The following is a 23,949-nucleotide window of genomic DNA, read 5'->3' on the forward strand; positions in this document are numbered from 1 at the left end:
GCAAGTTTCTTGCAACGCCCCATTAGACACAGTGATATTTAAGGTTTAGGATATTCATAGTCTGGTTCTAGTCGAGGTCTAGTCATAATGGTCATTTGCCGTCATATCTTCATACACTAGTCAGAGTAATGGTGTAGTATTTATAGTCTATTCCTAGTTCAATCATAGTTATGGTCTAGTCATAATCTCAGTCACTTTTATATCCATTGTTTAAGTTATAATCCTAGTCATGGTCAAATTATCGCTTTAGTTTTAGTGATTGTCTTAAATGATTAAATTTATTTGCATAGTCATCTTCATTATATTACTAGTTCTGGTCAAAGTCAAACTGAACTAGTAAATTTGTACAGGCTTAAACTGCTTGGCCCTTCATACTTTCACTATCATACATTTATGAATTACTTTCTAAATGCGAAGCCCTAGAAGAGAAACTTACCCAAAATGGTTGAATCCCTCCAAAGGAAAGTAAAAATGAACCAGTGGAAATGCTCCAGGGCTCACATTACATGAAAGTTATAATTATGGTAATTTTGCCATCTATTAGTACCTTCCATAAAATCCTGCATTTTGATTGGCCGTTGAGCATTGTTACCATGGTAGTTTAAAGGGACGGCAAAGTTACTGCAATAGCAAGTTATATGCAAAGGGTTTCAGTTGACATAATGAATAATCATCATTGTGCCTTTCTCTGAACAACTTGTTCAGAGTATCATTTAATATTCCATATTATATGACACCTAGATAGATCCTTGTGATTTGATTGGTTGTTTGATATCGTTCATTCAGCCCATTTTGCAATGACGTCATCAACCGTGCAATTTTGGATCCATACGATTTTGTCCATTGCACTCGCGCACCGAGACTGCAGCTCGTGCACTAGCAGTGCACATGTTGCAATGACGTAACAATCAACAGACCGAACTCGCACTTAATGAGCATGTTTTGCATCAAAATTCATGAATTTCATATGAAAAAAATAAATCATTTTTTAGGTATAATATAAACCAAATAATGAATGTTTTTTTCATCCTGTGCAATGGACAAAATACTTCATTGCACTCATAAACATTCATTATTTGTATACTATCATCAAACTCACCTCCCACAATGAGCCAGGTGTCGTGAGGATTTGGTAGGCAGCTACGATGGGTATCATGGAGATGGATGTACACGTTATCATCCAACCAATGGCTACTGACCATTCGGGGTATTCATAGCTATCCAGGGTAAAGGGTGCGTAGTTTGCCAGACCGAACCCCATGATGAACTGCAGAAGACAGGAATAGAATGAGAAAGAATAAGATATGTTTCTGAGCTAGCTTTGGATTGAGGTAGATTTTGAATAAGTAGTTTTAAATTTGACCGATTATTCCAGAAAAGTGGGGCGGCATGAGTAAAAAGAATGTCCGTCATTTGTTTTGGTCAAGATTGGAGGGACTATTAGTAAATTATTGCTGTCTATCAGACAACAATGTGGAGGCAAGAGGGCAGGCAATGTAGATATCCAAACACAGCTCTACATTTCAAACTAGCTCCTATAATTTACTATCAGACTCAATACAAAGGATCATTTCAAGGATGCTAAGCAGAAAATTATATACAAGAGAGAGCCTTGAAAATCTTGATGTGGGGGGAAAATTCAGGGGAGGAGGAAAAGGGGAAGAAAAAAGGTATTTTGGATGGGCATTATGCAAAAATTGTTTGAAGAGAGAGAAGTCAAAGAATTGGGAGTGGTGTTCCAATCTGTTTTGCATACATTCCCTCTTGCTATATCTTGTAATTATCCAGCAGGCTTTCTGGTTTTCTAGAACCCCTCTTCAAAAACAACACATAAGATTGGAATTTTGAGAAATCCAATGTATTATTTCAGTCTCGTACTCACTATAATCATAACAGGGCTGAGGAACATCCAGCAGAATCGCCAATAAAACCCTGGCTTCCATCCGCACATCTCTTCTATGTCTTCTGAAATTTTCTCTGTTGGTATCGTGAGTCCTAGGTAGGGAGAATATAAACAGGGTGATCAAATGCTCATGCTTGTAGCAAGGTATCAATTTATAAGGCAACCTTTCGTCTGTATAATGTATTTTTTTCATTCCCAACATGGATCTAACCCTAATTATTCTTTAGCAATTCAAAACTCTCATATCAATGCATGGATACTGTGATGGTACCATATGTTTCTCCCTTTGCCCAAAATTGACATTACCCCCCTCCCCCCACTTGATGAAGAACTACTCAACTTTAATGGAGTAACAACTTTTTTTTGCATAAAATTTAGTAGATATCCATTTATTAAAAAAAAGTAGTTACAAACTTTATTGATGTTACCTTAAGAAATTATACCTTAAGAAGTCGTAGAGACATGTATACCCCTCCTGTTATAATATCTTCAATACACCGTAGCTGTATTCCCCCTTATGTAGTAGGCAAAGGGACTGGGAGCTAAATGTGATTGTATGGGACTAGTACATTTTTCTTAGAAAAGGCATCTTGACAAGAATGCTCTCCCAAAGGATTGAAGAGTATTGTATAATTATGAAATAACATAAAAGTTCACCTAGTCAATACTGTTCTGTTAATAATGTGGCTAATGATAGTACTTATTTTCAGCTCTCATTATTAATGTCAGCAAGAAAAAATAAGAAAACGAAATTTGCCTCGTCAAAACACTCGATTTCATATTATAAAAACAAATGTAAGTGAGAAAATAGGTCATTACCATATAACCATGCTACTGCCAGTGTCTCAAACACAACCACAAATAGTATGGCGTAGTAAGCTGCACAGTTGTCAAATAGATTTACCAGATATGTCCCACCCTGCAAGAAAAGTTTTTAAATTATAATTTATAAAAGTACATATGATCATTACTAATATCAATAAATATATTTTTATCTGTAGAGCATTGAAAGGGGAAGTTCACCCTGACAAAAACTTTATTGTAAAAATAGCAGAAAAGATAATAAAAAATATTGCCGAAGGTGTGAGAAAAAAAATCATCAAATAATTACAAAGTTATTAGAATTTCAATTACTAGTATTTCATTTGTGACGTCATATGCGAGCAGCATTCCTACATAGCAAATGGTAAAAAATCAATGAAATGTCATTTTCTCAGAAAATTGATAATGGTTTTCGCTGTACCTTTTGTATATCAATAGACAAATCATTTCACACCCGATCATGAATAGAAAAGAAAATTAAGTCATCAGGAACCATGCAAAATTTGAAATTCATACATTTTATATTACATAACACATGGGGCAGCTGCTCGTTTATGACGTCACAAATGCAAAACTTTGAACTCTAATAACTTTCTTACTCTTTAACGGATTTTCCTCAAACCTTCACTAATCTTTTTACATATTTTTTCTGCTATTTTTGCAACAAAGTTTTCTTCAGGGTGAACTTCCCCTTGAATAGCTGCAGATAGGAGATATTGATGTACTTTAAAGACAGAACCCTAATAATCTTCCATTTGCATATCGAATTCATATTTTGAAGAAAAAATACAAATAAGAGAGGCAAAGCAGTGTTTGATTGAATTGATACTTTCCACAAATTCTCATGTAGCATGTTTTACAAGAGTTTGACTAAAGAAATACAATACACAAACCACCAATAATTTCAAAAGTCTAAGTTTTAATACTATACATTTAAAGGTACTTGAATTAATATATCAATATGTGTTTTTAATTTTATTTTACTTGGATCTCCTACCTCCTAATACATGCATAATGAATTTTGGTTATTTTGAATAACCAGCAAAACTGACTTTCATTATACACATAAATACACAGATATGTTTTGTTCAAATACATGTGCATTTTAGTGTTATATTTGTTAAGATATGAAGCTATGTATATACATTATGTTACTTAATTAACAAGTATTTGTTATAAAATCGACTACCCTACCGGTATTCCAACTCGTTTATGCAAACCTGTGGCAATTGTAAAGAAATTTACTATTCAAAAATCCTAAGAGAATTACAGAATTCAGTTGTCATTGGGACAAGATTGCTCTGATACAAGGAGATACCAACCTGGGATGTGAATGCTAAACCAACCAAAAAGTAGAGTGCGAAGAGGAAGGCGATAAAGATCTCACGATGCTTCTTTACCACCTTAGGGAACTGATCACCAAGACCTGTCAGGATTGCTTCTGATCCACCAAACTTGAATAAAAACAATCAAATTTGATAATTGTGTCATAACTTAGTGATTAAATTCATAAATGACCTACCTGCATGTGTAGATCATAGATTTAAGCAAAATAATATATTCATTTATTTATTTGTGCATTATTTACTCTCTAGGGAAAAGTAGAGCCTTTGAACAGTAGAATATGAAAGAGACATCTAATATTTTGAATGATATTAAAATAGGTCCAAACATACATTGAAAATTGTTTAGGTTTTTCAATGTATGTTTTTAATGTTTTTTATTGTTTTTAATTCCATATATTTTCTTATTTAAATTACAACTTTTCTTCTTTTTTTCCAAGAAAAGATCAACTATCTGCGTTCAAATAGTTGTTCACAGTCTTTCGCACAACACTTTAATGTCGCAAATTCAAATTCAAACTTCATTTCTAGGTCTCAAATTGGGAATTCTGCTAAAATGCCTTGCACAATGCTCGTTATCATGCAAGCCTGAATTAAATGCAGTGGATTTAAAATATATCTAGAATGGATATAAAGCTGTAATTATTTTTGATTATATAAATCACATAAAATGGAATAATATTTACCGAGCTGTCAAGACCTAGTGTAAGCAGCATGAGAAAGAAGAGGACGGACCAGACATTGGCGCCAGGCATCGTAGCTAATGCTTCGGGATATGTCACAAAGACAAGTCCAGGTCCTGATGGTATTAAATGAAATTACTATGAAATCTTGATGTAAGGACGATAAAGTTTGGATTATACTTCATTGAACAATGTATTTTTCTTTTAAATTAATGATAATGATGATAATTCGTAATACAATATTTCTTTGAAATTATGAACTCCACTGTGCATGACATAGTAAATAATGCTAAAAACATATTTATTCTAAAAACTTGTTTTAAGATTCAAATATGAGTCTTTGGAAATGTTGTACAGAATAAATAAACTTTACAAGTAACTTTGATAAAAGATCGCCTTACTAAGAACAGTATCTGTCACATTTGCTTCATTTTCCTTTTTTTAAGTTACACGTAATATAGCAGGAAATTGCTCTGCGATCATTTTGAAATTTTGGTTTCATTGTGAAATTGATAGTCCTATGTCAGATACCTTTCTTTTGCTCCTGTATAGTAGTAATGCATCGAAAATCAGTATGAAAAGTTGTACATACCTTCTGTTGCTACTTGGTCGATAGATTGTTTGTTACGATCTGCCATGTAACCCAATACTGCAAACACCACAAAACCAGCAAGGAAACTGGTACAGCAATTGATAGTACTTGTCAACAATGCGTCTCTGCAAAAAGGAAGGGGGAATGAGAACATTTTTCAAATGTGTCACTTTGGAGATGTCGCGGTTCTACTGACTTTTATTTTGTAATCGGAGGGCTATGTTCGAATGTGTTGATCGTTTCCACGGGCGTAGATACGGTCGTGGCGCCACGCGATTTAAGTGTGGATGGTAGATCCCCCCCGTTCCCGAAAAGTAGGTTCGCTGCTCGAATCTGTCCCAGTGAAAAGGCCTAATCGTCAACAACCGATCAAAATAGCCAACATTTAATTTGCCCGGCATGCCGAGACGACTCGTCCACCGATACCAGTTCTTCTCAAGTCGTCAATGTTCAGTCCATCTACTCCTAGCTCTGAACTACTTCTCTTCATCGCTGTCTTCCCAATTCATCAATTCCTTCAACTGCTAATCTTCTCATTGCCGCTCAATAACCGTCACTGTCAGTTCACAATTCTTCAACCCATCTACTCTTTTCATTTGCTCATCTACTCATCACCGTTCATCCACCCATCGCTACCAGATCTTTTGAATTCATCGACTCATCTACTTCTCTCAACTTCTCATCTCATCATCGCCGATCATCTATTCATCGTTACCAGGACTTCTCAATTCATTCATCTACTCCTTTCAGTTCCTCTAATAATTCCCGCTCATCCAGTCATCACGGCCCCTTCTTCAGTCATCAACTCATCTACCCCATACCCATCGCCGCTCATCCAAACATCACTGTCACTTCTTCTCCATTCATTATCTCATCTAGTACTCTCAATTGCTCATCTACTCATCGCCGATCATCTATTTATCGCTATCATGTTCTTCTCAAATTTATTCATATTAGGCTGACACCATACTCTCAACTGCTCGTCCACTCATCTTTTCATTGGTGCCAGGACTTCTCAATTCATTCATCTACTCCTTTCAGTTCCTCTTATCATTCCCGGTCATCCAATCACCACGGGCCCATCTTCAGTCATCAACTCATCTACTCCTTTCATTTGCTTTATACCCATTGCCGCTCATCCACACATCACTGCCACTTTTTCTCCATTCATCAACTCGTCTAGTACTCTCAAATGCTCATCTATTCACCGCCGATCATCTATTCATCGTAACCAGTTCTCAAATTTATTCATCAACCGATATAACACTTTTAACTGCTCATTCACTCATCGCCGCTCATCTATTCATTGGTACCAGAACTTCTCATTTCATTCATCTACTCCTTTTAATCATCTGCTCCTTCTAACTGTTACTCTACTCATTCCCGCTCATCCAGTCATCACTGCTAGGACCAATCAACTCATCTTAGCACTCTTCTTTTCCCAGTAATCATTCTGATTTCGTTTACAGTCACCTTAAGGACTTACACACGCATCTGGTCACCAAAGACACTTATCACATTTCAGGACTAACCAATCTTGAAGATCGGTTAGTCGCTTCTTTAGCTCTTGCTTGAAAATCAGGGGAGCTCAGCGTTTCATTATGAAAGGTTGTCATAAGAATAGGCCTATGGTAACTTTCCCAGGTTGTTGAGGTGCATTGTAACAGTTCGAAAATGACACGACCTGCAAGTGCTGACGACACTCATGACCTGGACCCCTTCATATGTTCTGATTTAATTCCATACGTTAATTGTCTTCCTGAGTGATAAAATTATCAATCAAATCAGTTATATAAAATCCGTGATCGACTTAAAACCGTCTATCGTTCCGGGGTCTGATACTCTAAAGTATTAGGCAGCTTTAGACTTGCGGCGCACCTTCTGAGTCGCTTATTCGTTAATCGTATGTGCGTGTGCAGAACAGTTGATTCCATGTCTTGCTCATGTGCGCTACAATATTTTTTTTCTTGCTTTCTTTCCTTTTTATTTCAGGAGAATAAAAAAGAACCTTTATTTCATAATATCAACAAAAGTAATAACGAATCAAATTATTACACATAACTCTTATATTCATTTTTTTACATAGGCCTACAGTAAATTCTTGGCCGCATTTGCGCGTTTATAGAAGTTGCATCGCAGATCTAAACAGTCTGAGTACGACACTTGATGGGACCACTTACTTATAGATATTGTTGTGGAATCTGTTGTAGCTTGAAAGTGCAAGAAGAACACCAAATCCAGGGCCAAGAGAGAAACAGATCTGTGTGGCGGCATCAACCCATACCTGCAATCATAAAAATGTATATGGTGCATTATGAATCATATATAAAATAAACGATTCTCAGCGTTAGTAATGAGAATGATGAAAATGTCGATTTTGTTTTATTTTGTTGCTTCAATGCGCGTTAAACACATTGTCAGCTTTGGATTTGCGATGCAACTTCTGTGACGCATTTATTTTGCGCCCCAAATATGTTGTGAGCATGCGCAAAAAAAGATTAGCTCTCTTCGCAAGCGCGCAGCGATGTTTTGGCCAAATATAAGTTACGTCGCCTACAGGCCTATATTGGTACGAAAATGAAAACATTCAGGTTTCCAACAACTTTGCAAAACTTCCATCTTCGAAATCAACACCATGATCGGCAATGGACATGTATATTGCGCAGGCTGCACTATATACAATTATGTTTGTGATAATTAAAATGAAGATCATAATATTACTGTCTTCCGCGTCACATTTCGTTATCACCATTTTCACTACCACTACCACAAAATAATATGATTATGATTATCAAGATAACCATCACTATCATCTGATAATTGTCGTCATGATCATTACAATAATCATCTCGCCATATTCATAATCATCATAATCATCGTAATCATCATCATGATCTTCCTCCTCTTCCACTTTATCAACTTTCATCATCAGTAAGATCACTTAACTTGTATCAAGTATTGTCTGGGGATATACTCACTGAAGCAGTTAGCAGACGATCCCATTTCGGAATGAGGTAATACTTGATCCCCTCGCCAGCGCCAGGTAGAGTCACACCCCTGATAAGCAGACAGAATAATACCACGTACGGAAGGGTAGCTGTGATCCATACAACCTAGAAAGAAAAAAAAGGATGCGTTTCATCATTAGTTACGTACCAACGTCACGTGATTTGGACGCAAACACAATGTCCACGGGAACTTTTCATCAATGTCTGCTCTGTGAGAACTTTCCTTCATTTTGATTGGTTAGGAAGCACGGTTGACTGACTGTTACTCTAGTAACTGCCGTGCAAATCGTGCTTTGTTAACTAAAACATCCTTCCATGAAATGTCCCCTACATAATTCATGACTTGCATCAGCGAGTATTTGCAGAAATTTAAGAACCTACCTTTAAGACGAGCAATCACAGATTTCACATATAGAGCAAGATAAACATGATAATAGAGTCTAAATTATATTCGTATATGTCGTATATTCAAGGGGGTGTCTCCTAAAGCTGTTTGTAAGATGTGAGTGACTGTTGATCTTTTCTTGTGGTAAACTATAATCACCATTAAATGTTCATTGGTGTTAATAGCGAGTAAGAAATGTTCACGAGTCGTTCTTCAAGTCGCTCTTATCTTAAGAACAGCTTTATGAAACACCCACCCGGAATGACATCGTAACGATCATCCTCGGGTCATCACCGTCATAATATGAAAGATAATAAGTTTGTTCTGATATGTTTCATGCAACCCACTGAACTATCTATGTCATGTAAATCGAGGATTTCCTGAAGGAATGAACTGCTGACAACCTTTGCGGGTGGACAGACTCCAAACCTGAGTGTTTGTCGACCGCAATCGAACGAGTTACACGACTCCGACGACGGGCGATGCTACTCGCATTCCCCTCCGCCATCGATTGGGGGGAAGACACTTGAAATTGATGACCATGAACCAGTCACATCCTACTTGTAGGGTGTGGAATGATGTAAGACAGGGAAAAACAATTGTGATTTGGCTAGATTATCGACTAATCCAATTACTTTGAATACGAACCGGGTGATTAATAATTCATGCTGTCGATCGTTGTCTTAATATGGGTCTGCATCGAGACTGCATGGAATAGGAGCCCGCATCATATAAACCCCGGCAGCTAACGATTGGGCTTCGAATTCTGATATCACGGCAGCTTATGCCTAATACGTATCGTTTTGTAGAATATGGCAAAAGATATATTATTTCTGATCAGCAAAGTCAATACAGAATAGCGGAAACTTGGCTCTGTTGGTAGCACTAGCGTACCCACGGAGGGGGCAGACTGTCTCCCCTGACGAGTCACAACCCATGCAAGGGACGTACCCCTGCCCCCCCCCTGACGAGTTACAACTGATCCCTGACGAGCCATAATTTAACTTAAAGACCTTTTTTTCTTTTCTTTTTTTTTTGCTTATCATATTTTTTTCTGGTACAAAATCCGTTATTTGTGGTTGAAGACTTTTTTTTTTTTGCTTGTCAAATTTGTTTGCGGACGATTTTGCCCCCCTATGGAAAATCCTAGGTACGCTACTGGTTGGTAGCATGTCCGCCTCTTGACCATGTAGGTGCGATCCCCAGCCTTCGTCATCCCGAGGAGTTAACAAATCGCCTTTTTTCAAGCATAACCTGGTTGCAGTAAACCGGAGAAGATTAATTACAGTCATGTACAACATTATCCGAAGTTTACGATTCAAGAGGGGAGCCTGCATGAAGGTTACTCCCTCGGTGCACCTATAAAAGCCCAAATCGACCATGCAACCTATCTATAGCCAACATTCGCAATGTACATCACTGCAAACATTAAGTTCAATTCACAATTTATTTATGAAAATGTCGTGCAGTAAAGAAAATATTAAATGCACACACAAAGAATCACGCATATAGTCCTGTTAACATTTTGCTTGTTGGAGTCAGATGGTCACTATACAAAAAATGTTTTCCAGACGTCATGAATTAGATCCAAAGCCTCTACTTGTCTGAATACTAAGAAAATGACAGCGGTAGCGAGCCCGCGTGAGCAGAAGTGATGGATTGTTTGAAAGGACATGAAAGAAGGGATTGAAATCAACAAGGAACAGTTCCATTGGAAAATACATGTACATTGTTCTGCGAGTCGTCGTTAACAGTCGTCTCTCATCAGAAAATCGTGAATTCCACATTTTCTTGTGCTGGCACGCAAGAAGATCCAAGAATCGCTTAAAGAAAGTTTTCGGCGCTGACAAGATGTCATCATCCAACGCTTACCATAGTAAAAGCCTGGACCTATACGTCCATTGTAGATATGCGTGCTTCCCAGCCAATCAAGACCGATGATACATACATGTTTAGGTGCCACTGATCTACAACAACTTGACAGACTACAAAATTAGTTGATGAAACACTCCCCAGAATGCTAAGTAGCTATCATGGATTGACAGTACACTGTCAAAACTGCGGTGTTAAAACTGAAACCAGTCGGAGTTAACAGAGGACCACATCCTGAGGTGTTAAATTACACCATAGAGATTGAACATAACACCAAAAAGTGTAAATGTAACAACCAAAGTGTTGTTGCACCTATAGGTGTTACAATAACACCGGCGTATGTCCTCTATATATGTACACCGGTTAACACCACATTTTTTGCTGTGTAGGTTATTGAGGTCAAAACTTCATAAATGAATGGGATATATTCTGAAGATCCTACCTTTCCCGAGCCTTTGATGCCCTTCCAAAGACTGAAGTAGCAGATGATGTAGACTGCGAGAAGACAGAGAGCCAGTTGCCATACCACCTTGCCAAGGTCATCAATACCACTACTCTCATGCGACTGTAACACGGCTCGTCTGTTGAGAATACGATAATCGTAATGATTAAGATTTAAAGTTAAATACTACAAAGTATGCTATCCAAGGAAGATGTAGACTGATTTATATCGTCATCTCGTGAATTGGCAATACGGTGTATCTTTCTTTTATTAGGCCTTCTTCCGAGATATCCGCTATTTTAGATTTTAGAGCTGGTATTGCATTATGGGAATAATTTTCGATGGTGGTCCACCTGCAGTTCCCCAATCGGTTATATCGGGAGGAGAGACCTGCGGGTCACAGTGATTCAGTTCGCTTTTCGCCTCCATGCAGGCACATGTGACGCCAAACAAATAATAATGATAATACGCTTTACCAATATGAATAATATAATTCTTTTAATATTTATGGTATAATCGATTTTTCTTAAGCGAATATAATAACACGGGAAGGATGCAAGGGAGAAAAATATAAACAAGAAGTAAAGTAGTGGGAGGGGAAAAGAAAACTAGGCCAGAGAGAATGAAAAAAAAAAGATACAGAGAAGAATAGGAACAAGGAAAAAATAAGAAAAAAAAAGAAGAAGAAAAATGGATTGAAAATGAGAAGTAACCGAAACTTTATGTTTATATACCTCATAGCCGTTTATAAGGTTGAAAACCACAGGCAAATCTCAGCAATGACGGTGTTTAATTCTTTCTAAAAACACACACAATTTTCTTGTGGATACAAAATATTATACCAAAAACATGTCAGAAAAAAATCAGACCCCAGTATCCGTTGACAGTAGACTTCACTTACTCGTAATATTCTGTGGCAGCTGATACATTTCGATCGATGATATCGGTGACGTTCTTTCCGTACTCGTTGACGAAGACTATGGAGACGTTGTAAGCCGGACCAGAGCGAGGTTCGAAGCAACGGTTGGTGTTCCATGAGTTGGAACACGTACTCCAGGGTAAGACCTTCTGAAAGGACGCGATGAGGTAGTAGATGGAATACGAGATGATCACATTGTAGTAGAAGTCGACAAAGAACGCGATACAGATCATCGCAAACCCCACACCTGTAGAGTTTATAGAACAATGATTCCATTCTCATTATAAATTATGAATTTGTCTGAAATAAATTGATCAATTAATCCCTAGTTGTATTTCATTAATTTACTAACTTTAAACAGGCAAGTCTGGATAATCATCTCCCGTAATTAGACCCTTAATGAAAGAAGGTCTATGAATGCATCGCCTTAAAAAATCGTGATAGCCAGGATTTCATTTTGGAGGGGGCGGTAAATGCACGCGAAGCGTGCCAACACTTACAGAGCGCGCGAAGCGCGCTCCCTAGGGGTGGGTGCAGGGAGGGGGAGTTTCCCCCTCCCGCGCGAAGCGCGAAGCTTTTAGTGTTTCATAAATTAAAATGGAAAGGAGCCGTTTCTCTTGTCTCTAGTACCTCCAATTCGGTTGACTATATTGCGATTTTGAACCTTGTTTTCAAAATTGATTGTGAACGCACAAAAGAGGTATACAATGGAGGAAATTAAAATGATAATAACGGAAGCTAAAGTGTTTTCTCAATTTTTCTTGCCATAAAAAGGGTCCCGAGAAAAGGATATTCTCAAAGATATATTGAAATTTTCTTTGGAAAGATCAGATTTGATTACAAACAATTTAGCAACAGTGCATATTTTAACTCGCAAAACAGAGGAGAAGATTGGTAGAGGAAGATATTCCTCCCCGCGCAGAGCAATGAAACTCTGAAATTTCAAAGGGCGGGCGTTTCGTCAAATGTAGATACCCAATCGGCTCTAATTCAATTGATTTTCTAAGATTATTGAACTTCATTACAAGGAAAATAGTGCGCAAAAAGTTGAAACTTCTGTGATTTATTGAAATTATCTATCTATATAAAAAATGGATGCCTAATTTTTTTTTACCTATCCTGAAGCGCTTCATTTTGAATATAAAGAAACTTAAGTGTCATTCAAAATTTCAAACTGAGGGCGCAAAACAGGACAGGAGATGAATGTATACAGGGAAATGACATGAAGTTTAATACAATTTGATAAAAAAATATTGTACTTTTTTATTTAATACGACACGAATTCCATACCTTCCTCTTTTTAAATTAGGAACCTGTTTGCCCCCAAATTATGGTTGTTTAGTAATGAGCTGAAAAGCGGGAGAAGTTGACTTTATGGAGGTGACGGCAGAAACTGATATAAAGATTTTACCCGCTCAGAGCCGACCAGACCAGAAGTTGCGCGATCAATTGAAAAAAAAGATAACTTCATATATTTACTTCGGCCTAACCTTACTCAAATTCATGCCCTAATGTATACAATTTTAACTTTAACTGGCAAGAAGCACATAGCTGAGGTGGAAAAACAGGGTTAGAGAAAAGGTGGGGGAAACAATGGAGAACTTCAATATTGTCATTTAACCGCGCACAGCGCGGAAGCAAAATTCATATATGAATTTAGAGCAAGAAGAGTGAAGGAGTTTCTCTTTTGAGAAAAAAATAAAGAATAAAAAGAAAAAAACACAAAGCTACCTTTCTTCCCTTTTCCTTTTCTTCTCTCCTTTTCCCTTCTTTTTTCCTTTTGGGGACGTTTTTTTTGGGGGGGCGACCGCCCCCACCGCCCCCCCTGGCTACGCTCCTGATTCTGGTTTGTATCCGGTCTTTATTGATTATTATAACAATACCGAATCTTGGACAATTCATCTCTGCAAGTTAAGCATAAATACAGTCCTTCAATTTTACAAGAAACAGAGTTTTACAATATATAAAAGTATTCAAAAGAATCATTCTCTGATTTTTTTATTGATTCCGCTTACTAATTCAAAATATTGGTAAGGCGTTTAATCAGTATACCATTTATTCAAAAAGTGATGTGAAAATGCATGTACTTACCTTTGAAGAGTGGGCTAACCTTGTCCCAGACTGTGATAGGACCGGTTTGATTGTACTGTCCCAGGGCTAACTCCATGTAGAAGAGTGGTATTCCCATGAAGACCAACATGAAGATGTATGGTATCAGAAAAGCACCTGTACTGGAATAAATACTCGCATTAAGGTTGTAAACATTAACAAGCCAATTCGGAGAAACGATCTGTAATAAGTGTTGATAAAGGCAATTCCACTACTAAATTCAAAGCCCATTAACAATGAACTTTTAGGGTATAACCTGACGTAGCAACAATCAATAATCGCCAACTGGACTCCAAACACCGAGCATCATTGGTTGTTTAAACTTAGAATCGGATTAATATAATAGTTTGTATCGAGGTGCTCTGGAACAGTCTTGTTTTGTTATGTCCATCAATGGAAGTGTTAGGTTTTCAAGCGGGGATAAAAGATATTAATGGGGCATTTTTAACTATAAGCCTTGTATCGATGAAGACATTAAATCATTGAACCTGATGGCAAAATAAGCTGTAATTTCAACAATGATAATCCGTACCATACATGAATATGATCATAAAATATATATTTTGTCACTATCACACACCTTTTCCGGTAATGATGATCGCCCTACGGACCCTACCCTCCTATTCCGTTCGATTCTGTCTACGAGGGGGTTTGTATCGGATGAATCGATCCATTGTACAGCTGATTTCTTCAGGCTATATCTTACCACCCTGTACACAAAATTGCTGTTTTATAATAAGCGCTAATTCAATTCTGAATTGTCACCCCCAGGATGGTAGTAGATACAAGGTGGAAAAGGATCCAATGGATTGCACTGGTAGTTTGTAAGCAAACAGTAATGTTGAACATAAAATATTGTCTTATTAAGCATGATAAAACTATTTCAATTTTTTTCGCACGCACTAGATGATTATGTAGGTATTCGATTTGGAGACATGACAAGTATGCTTTAAGAAGGACTTTTCAGTTCGAGGTGACTGTTTCAAAGATTATTGGGTTGAGGATGGACATAATGGAAGGTGCACTGAATCCGGCAAAGTGGAAGAAGGGTGCAAAGGCGATTCATGTGAAGATGATTCCCGCTCTCTTCTTGTACACGGAAGCCGATTCTGAAGCAAATTTACTGGTAGTACATGGAGATTTCAAAAAGTATTTGGGCTGAAAAACTATAAGCTGATACAAATTTATTGGCCCGTAATATCACCCTCAAGAAATAACGTAAGTGCTTCTGAGAGATTTATTGCACGTTTGATCATTATCCTACAAGATAACCGGCCAACGTTTATGGGAAAGGCATGAAGTGGTGTTAACTTGCAGTCCCTCAGCATATCGATGTAAGCTCCAATATCATCGCTTGATAATGTGATTTATGGGGGAAGTCAGTTATCAAGTACAAGTATTGCAATTTATCGATGCCTGTTCTCATGTGTATGTGTTGATGATGTTAAGTCATTTTTTCATTTATTATTTCTGGAGTTCCCCAAGGATCCATCGTCGGGTCCGTTTACACATATAAAGTATGTGAAGGAATTCCCAAACTCATTCAATGCGTTTATGCTATATTTATCCCCCCCTTCCCAAACGAACTGACAAAATCTTTGGATTTTGCTAGCAGGTATTAATGTGACTTAAAATTCGTGGAAAGTGAATGTGTTTTAAGAAAATCTTTTTGAACATAAACAAAGCTGTATGTGTATTCGAATACGCCGGTGTAATATTAACTTTTTAAAAGATAATACAACTCTACTTGATCCCTTAGAATTCTAACCTTTTATTATAGATTATAAATTGTGTGAACGAAATATAGCCTACAGTATCTGTGAAAATTAGAATGTATATTATGAATAGACAATAATCATTTTTTAACGCGCCTTTAAAAACAAAAAGATTGTCGAATGTGGAAATTTGTTTAAACGTCGGTATGAAGGATCATTATTATTATAAAAATGTAATACTAATAATGAGTTATGGATGTATGGATGATTTATGGAATAAAGTCATGTTGAAAGCACTTATCTTCATAGTTGCAACTGCACCCCTATACTCTATATACTCTCCTCCAGACATGGTTTTACTGTTTGTCATATACGATGCTCGCCCCCTTCCTCAAATTTAAGGTATTAGTCAAAACTCTCATATTATCTCTTCTAATGTCCAATATATGATTAATTAATTCCATTATCAGGTAGGCCCTAAATAGTTACACCCATATCATGCACAGTATAGGACTGCAATGTGTCTAAATATATTTTTAAAAATATTCCGAAGAATCAAACTTTACCGAAAGACAGGAAACATGTTCGCTGCTTGCATTACGCTGCAGCACAGCTACACTTTTTTTAAAGATACCCGTTAGTTTTCTTTATTTTGTAATTTCTTGAAGCTCTTTTATTGAACAGCCGGCTCCGATGGACAACATATTAAAGCTTTTGAAAAAAAAACTGCTCGTACTTCCAGAACAGTATAATTCACGATCAATTATTTTTCATTACAACTCTTTCGAAAGCATGAGGTTACAAAATAGTATCGTCTGTAAAATTTTACCATATTAATGATGATCAAAGCCACCCTAATGGACTGGCGGCATTGCTCTAATGGAATATTGTAAGTGTTGATCGAATAGACCTAAAAGACAAGTTGGCACCCTCATACGTACTAGATTTTCAAACTTCTTCATCGATACATTTACGGGATGATATTACACCAATACTTTCCTTATTCATGTTATTAGCCGGTTCGCAGAAATGACCAGCGCGTGCGCAGATAAAGGTCAACTACACTGCCATTTTCATTGATATCGTGTCGCGTTATATATGATTGTGGTTTTAAACAATTTATCGCGTATAAATAAATAGAATTTGCATTTGTCACATTTTTTGATCAACGTGGAAGGGATTCTTCTCAAGCATGCGAAATAAAATATATTCATTATTATTTAGAAATATACTCATTTAGTAACCATTTGTCCTTTGTACATTTCGATTTTTTACAAACATAAAGGGCATTGATATCTCCGAAAATACACGGAATAGAAATATCCAAATAGCTGATATACACTAATTCACTTAAGGTATGCAATATTACATTTCTTCTTATTGAAACATCCGTTAATATTTGTTGATCAATTTTATTGTAAAATAATTGAAAACCAAAGTTCAAAATTGTCAAACCACGTGCTTTGTTAATGTTGTTGTTCAATCTTCCCAATTAATCATGTTTACCATCGAAACTATAGTACGAACACTTTTGAAAGTCAAGGTCTTCTGCAGGTTCATTGACATTTGCTCCAGCAACGATTGCTCATACCGAAAATTCACATATCAAACCAAATATAACCCCTAACCTGCTAACCCCCAATATAAAAATAATCTCCGCATCATTCTCAATCTTTTAGGAACAAAATTTGTCGTGCTATACCCTTCCATCAAGCATCCTCCTTCTCTTATCATGATAATGACAATATGCACTTATCTTCTCTAAAAAAAACAACTGTTTCAATCACTTCGCTTTCTTTGTTTAATTTGCTCTGTTGAGGAATTCTTTAGGTAGACCTTAACTGAATCAAATATCATCATATTCTGTGCTGTGAAAGCAGATTAAACGACACGGTAAAGTGAGTGCAAACGAGAAAACGATTGTAGCACATTACTCATTCTGGTGGTTACCGGCCGACAAATGACTTGACAAAGTCAATGATTATTGGGGTTACATCATTCCGGTTTGTTGAAACCTCGTAAACAGGTCGCTTGGGCCCTTTCACCGCACATCTCAATCACCTCAACGAGCAATCGCATCGTGAAAATCATCTGAGATGATAATTCGATTGAATATCGAATCGTATTAGTTTCCCTGTATGGTTGCCATCCGGTTTCATATATTCGTTTAATACATACATGTATTCATGTTTCGTTGGCAAGGCTATACGTGTATACATGCGAATGGTGTTCTTTAAGACTGTATAGTTATAAAGATCACCTGAACCTCTGAGTTAGTTCTTCAGTCAAGGAAAATGCTTACAAATAGCCTATACACAACAACATTCTCCTTCCTAATGCAATTTTTTTTAAATAAATTTCTCCTATACGAAAACTTTCGGTCAATAGTTAGTTTAGTTATTTACTTAAGTGATGGAAAAATACTTTTTGTGTATAATACCATGAGGTTCCGCGTATACACGTAGTTGATAATGATAAATGTTTGGTGTGTGTATGCCAAGATGTAGAGCTCCAATGATTGAAAATACATGAAAAAAAAACACCACACACACGATATATGATAGTGAAGAGCAAAGAGACGGAAGGGAGATAGAAGAAAAGGGTAGAATGAATTCCACTCTGAAATATCATCTGGTCATTAATTCGCCGCAATTCATCCTGCTATAGTATATCTGCCCTGAACCTCGAACATGTTTTCGCATTCCTTGATATCGATTGATCAAGCAAGGACCTGAATCGATTTAAGTATCGGTTTGAAAAGTTTCCTGAAATTAGGTGCATTTAATCCACAATTTAGCGACATTGGTAATCAAATGATTATGCTTAGAGTAAGAAGGGTGTTACAACCATCAATGTGGTATTTTCTAATGACTAAGCGGCTGAATTCAAGCAAGCTTGCTGGAAAGGCATGAATCGGAACTAGTGAGAACTATATACATGAAGGTACGTGGGCCTACACGAAATTATTATACAGTCTTGAATTCATTTCTATTGATACATTTATTCCTCTACAATTACATTCTGCACTGAATAACATTAACAACTTTTGTCACAGCCATCATCAATAAAATTAGACCCATAAAACTGTCCCTGCCTTACCCAAAATGAAACATTTTGATCGTGGGGTAAAAACGCTCTTTTTTTATTTAAGCACGTTGTTTAAGTCCGTCACTCTCACAACTATTGTTTAAACTTTTTACTGTGTATTTGATGAACAACCAGCAATCAAATAAAAATATTGTATCGAAAAACTAATTTTCAATTTTTCAATAAATTAAAATGGCCATCGTACTTAATACCGAAATCACAAAATATATCAAATTATCAAGGTAACTCAGATATTATGAAGGACAATATACCAAACCGGAACCTATTAAAGAAACCAATGGCCAATTTGAGGAAGGGTGCGATTTTGCTTCAAAGTGTAAATAGTTTGGATGTCCGACTGTTCAACAGGCGCATGTCTCGAACCCATGTAAATATTCAATAGGATGAAAGAATTTCAGGATTGATCTAAAATGTCTCCAACAGTGAAAAGCAAAATAGCAACAAAACAGTTTGAAGTCTATTCACAATCATAAACAGAAACCCACAATCATTATCATACTGTATGCAAACAAATCACTTGGTATGCTTAATAATTTGCATTAATCTTACCCCGTTCAATACCTCCTCGTAATATGTTATGTAATACATGCATTTAATTTATTCATGGGTTTATCTAAATAGCTTTTGTTCACCAACCTGATCCTTTCTATCAAGAAAATTCGAAGTAGCACCATACTTTATTCTGATGGATGTTAGTAATGATTCCAAGTTACATGTGCGGATATCATTCGTGAGAGTGATCCCCTATGTATAGATAAAACACAGAAAATCCTCCAAAAATTCCAAAAGGTTCACAAAAGGTTCAAAATATCCGAAGACATAGGAATACTCTTTCATTGTCGGTTTTAATGATGTGAAACTCTGACTAAAGGTTAAAAAATAATAATATAAGTGTACGGTTATCTGTTATGATTTCTTGTAATTCTATATAACAGCCATAAGACAGCAGAAGCTTTTTTTAGTGAGTGTGTGTGTGGGAGAGGGTGTGTGTGCATGGGGGGGTGGGTATAACTCTATCATTCAGGCTCTTGACGACAAGAACGGTCAACCATGGATATGGGATTTGCCTCCTTGAAAAAACTATTTAAAAAAATTAAAAAAAAATCTTCGAACTCGTCATTAATATACAACCCTCATCTAAGTTAGATGTGAACGTGGTAATATCACACAAGAACACTAATTGGGCTTTTCAAAAAACTTCCGTTCGATTGGAAGTCAAGCGTAAGTCTCAAAATCAAGTGTAATAGGGACGATGCAAGAATGTATAATTGAATTTTAACAAATATCAATTACAAATTGGGGTTTATTCAAAGGATTAAAGCTTGATTTGGAATCGAATGTAAAGTTTCTTGCAATTCCTAATTACGTCCCATTTTATCTTATAAAATTGTATTACTAGCATGGTTTTAATTATATGCATCTTTGTTAAAAATATGTTCATACTGGTACTGGCATTTGTTTTCAAACTAACTTGTCCTATTTTCCACATTGCTTCGTTCTATTAGAATATTTGCTCTCTTCGTGTTATCTCTTCTACCTTTCCCAGTCTCTCACTCTCTCTTCTTTCAATGTTTTTTTCACATCTTTATATATACATAGTCTGCCTTTTTCATTTCAACAGTTTTTGCTTCCCACCTAAATGAACTAAATTATTTCCTTTTCTTCTTATAATCGACTTTGACGAATCATTTCATAATGTTCATCACATTTCTGTCCCTTTCCTCCACCTTTCTCTCCATCTTTCTGTCTTTCACCCCATCTCGATCTCCTACATCCATTCTTGACTGACCACTCCCTCCATCTCTCCATTCAAATCCCACCATCCTGTTCATTCTGCCCATCTCTAATCCAACCCCATCAAGTCTCTTTCCCAGGTTCCTGGATGGAGGGCCCGAGGCTCTTTTAATCAAACACAATCCCCTCGGCACTGGGTCGTCTTCTCCATCGATTTATGATGATCACGGAATTAATCGGCGTGCGGATTCGATGTGTTATCTCCTCTCAAATTGATGCACATTTTAATAACTCTGCCACCGAATACCTTCGTCGTCGTTACTCCTCTCCGAGCTCTCTTGGTCTCCCCTCATCAAATTCATTTCTTGGTCATGTTGGCCCAAGCCCGGAGTTTGACGGGCGCGCACTGCCACTGGACTGGTTTGGCCGTGGTGACCGGTCAGTCGTGCAAGCGGGCGAAACAATTAGGCGTCTTTAATAGACATAGATCTTCGAAATAGAGTAAATCGGAAAGACTTCATGCATTAGTCATGACTTAAAGTTGCATTCTGTCAAAGAAGTACAATCTTACTTTTAAAACTATGGGTAAGGTTAGGGAGCGGCACCATGGGAAGTGGGGGCATTGTTTACCACAAGAATAAAACAAGTGTTTACCCACTTGGTAACCCTTACATATCTGACATTTTTGTAGGATATGATTCTTGGTTGAGGTATTTCTAGCCCGTTTTTTTTTTGTTAACCACTCATTTCGAACAAGACAAATGGAATTGTAACGACGTAATCTGGAATTCCAAAAGCTAAGCCATAGATCCTTGCTCTGTTACTACGGCTACAAAAATAATAAAAATAAATGTACATCTTCTCAAAGGCGGCAACACGATACATTAAGCCTCAAAGACATATTCATGCGTGATTGTATACTCTTGGTATTATTATTGCAACACATACCATTGGTGTCGCAGAATTCCCAAACTCCAATGTGTATACCATTGGTATAAAGAAATACGTGCAAAATAATCTCCAACAAATTTTAGTAATGATGATAATAAAGCCACATTCACTTTAATGGAAATTCTGCAAATCTTAAATAGGTTTTTCCCTAAATGAGATTTCATGAATTTTGATGTATTTGTCGTATGAAATTTTAAACTTAACGTCATAAACAACCACCTATTAATGATGTGGTGTTATAAAGATATGTTTAACTGAATATAGTGCGTTCCAAAACAGGGAAGCCTGTTTTCACAGATACTGTAGATTAAGAACTGTTCATTAGGCCTATGTTTTTGTCATGAATTTGGCTCTCACGTTAAGAATTTAATCTCTTGTTTAATTTGAACCAGAACATTTTGTAAATCGTTCCTGCATGGCAGATTACAAACAATAAATTCGGAGATATATCAGAGACGATTCAATTTACGCCGAAACTTACGTGTGAATCTGAATCCAGTCTAATTTAGAGATTAGTGAAAGAAACTTTACAAAGAATGGCAAAAAAAAAAATTAACTGGTCGTTGACCGTTGCACGGCCGTCGTATCTTTAACCATATTTGCTCAAATTTTCTGCTTAACTGATTTTGACATCAATATTTCAAAGTCGTCTCGTGCATTTAGATGCGTGAAGTTTTTGTCTCATATCAGGGACTCGTTATACAGAGGTTAGCGATTAATCGTTAAAAGAAATGGCCTATCAAGATCATCGTTGCATGCGTATTTTGCTCAGTTGACCGACGAGGAACCAATCAGAATTGTTTTTTCAAATTAGCGATTAATCGCTAACCTTTTTGTTACGGGACCCAGGTATCAAAATAAAGAAGAATTACTGACTTTATGAATGTGTACACGAAATATCGTAATTTATTTGCCTACGAAGAGAAATGAACTGGGAGCTCCAGTTTCAATTTTCTTGGGCGCACTTTATACGGTTATAGGATTTTATATCATCAACAGGCATTTTATTCAGACTAAAGAGACGAGATTGAAAGGAGCACTTACCCCCGCCATTTTTGTAGCACATGTAAGGGAACCTCCAGACGTTGGCTAGATCCACACAAAACCCAATGACAGATAGTAAGAAGTCTATCTTCTTGGACCAAGTTTCACGACCGCTTCCATCTCCGCGGCCAGCTACTTCGTTCCCTGAATCCATGGTAACTTCCATGAGTTTTCCTTGGGTTGCTAAAGGGATAAATTACAGAAAACAGTTTTTTCTTAGTATGCGTTCTACTTTGTGTTTAAAGGGGCTTTGTCGAGATTAAAAGAAAACAGAAGCAGACTGGATGGTATAAAACCATGAATCTGTAGTCTGTTTATGTTATGAAATGCATATCTGTCGAAAACATCCACTAAGTTTCAAATTGAGTTCAATTAGCTTTAATGTAAGTTTATCAAATCGAAACTGGTTGCACTAAATCATTGTAATAATTTTGAGAAAACGGTGTAAGTCTGAAAAGAGGGTATGAACATTTCGGGACAGAAAAAAAACATGATACCGGTGAAGGTGTGAATACGAGCTGAATGACGATTTGGAAATGAAATGTTGATTTGTATATTGAAAATGCACATAGCTTGTAAGTCATATGGTCATGTGATTGTCTTAAAATCACGAAATTCAGGATTCAGCGTAATATCGTACATACACGTGTATATGTGAAATAGTTTTCTTTGTTGTGTATGGATTATGATTGATTTACGAAAAGCCTTATGGAAACAACTTCTGGACTGATGAACTTTTCGACATGATTGTCAGCTATTGGATGTTGAAATGTTTGCACCTAAACAGGTATTGTGTCAGGGAAGTAATCTGAATCCCCGCCATTATCATCATCATCATCATCTTCATCATCATCATTTTGCTCAATGACATCACCGTCACCAGTGTACAAGTATCATCACTGTCGTCATCGCCCTCAGTTCAAGTTATTATTCACCACCACCACGCCTGAAATCGAGGTAGAAGAATGATCAGTATAATAATTATATTGTGTTTAAAAGATATGTAGTTATGGTAGTCGTAGATGTGCCTGGAGAAAGGAAGTTCAAGCAATAACTATGATCTTTAACAACGTCTTGGAGTAAGCACCATAACTCGTTATCGAGACAGCAATAATATGTGGGCCTAGTCAAAAGACTATAGAAAAGAAGACAGAGAAAGGAGAAAAGTTATGAACATATTTTTTAAATAAATTAACATAGAAATACAAAAAGGAGAATGGAAAGAAAAAAATAGATAGATAGATGAATGGATGGATAGCTTGATTGATAGGTAAAAAGAAAGAAAGAAAGAAAGAGAAAGAAAGAAAGACAGAAAGGAA

The 23,949-nt window shown here is 36.7% G+C and overlaps 1 protein-coding gene across 2 annotated transcripts in view; it reads right to left on the reverse strand.

Moving 5' to 3' along the window:
- LOC121408659 (sodium-dependent dopamine transporter-like) overlaps positions 1–23,949 on the reverse strand; it is a 69,132-nt gene that overhangs the window by 3,939 nt on the left and 41,244 nt on the right. For both annotated transcript variants that reach the window (XM_041600199.1, XM_041600198.1), the window contains exons 3-14: positions 22,631–22,813; positions 14,061–14,195; positions 11,952–12,216; positions 11,051–11,189; positions 8,322–8,456; positions 7,524–7,627; positions 5,344–5,468; positions 4,755–4,867; positions 4,048–4,179; positions 2,723–2,822; positions 1,883–1,995; positions 1,100–1,267 (exon numbers count right to left, since the gene is read on the reverse strand). In XM_041600199.1, coding sequence (XP_041456133.1) covers positions 1,100–1,267; positions 1,883–1,995; positions 2,723–2,822; positions 4,048–4,179; positions 4,755–4,867; positions 5,344–5,468; positions 7,524–7,627; positions 8,322–8,456; positions 11,051–11,189; positions 11,952–12,216; positions 14,061–14,195; positions 22,631–22,813 — 1,712 coding nt within the window. The remainder of the gene's footprint in view (positions 1–1,099; positions 1,268–1,882; positions 1,996–2,722; positions 2,823–4,047; positions 4,180–4,754; positions 4,868–5,343; positions 5,469–7,523; positions 7,628–8,321; positions 8,457–11,050; positions 11,190–11,951; positions 12,217–14,060; positions 14,196–22,630; positions 22,814–23,949) is intronic.

This window comes from Lytechinus variegatus, chromosome 2 (genome assembly GCF_018143015.1).
Source record: "Lytechinus variegatus isolate NC3 chromosome 2, Lvar_3.0, whole genome shotgun sequence".
NCBI classification, from domain to species: Eukaryota; Metazoa; Echinodermata; class Echinoidea; order Temnopleuroida; family Toxopneustidae; genus Lytechinus; species Lytechinus variegatus.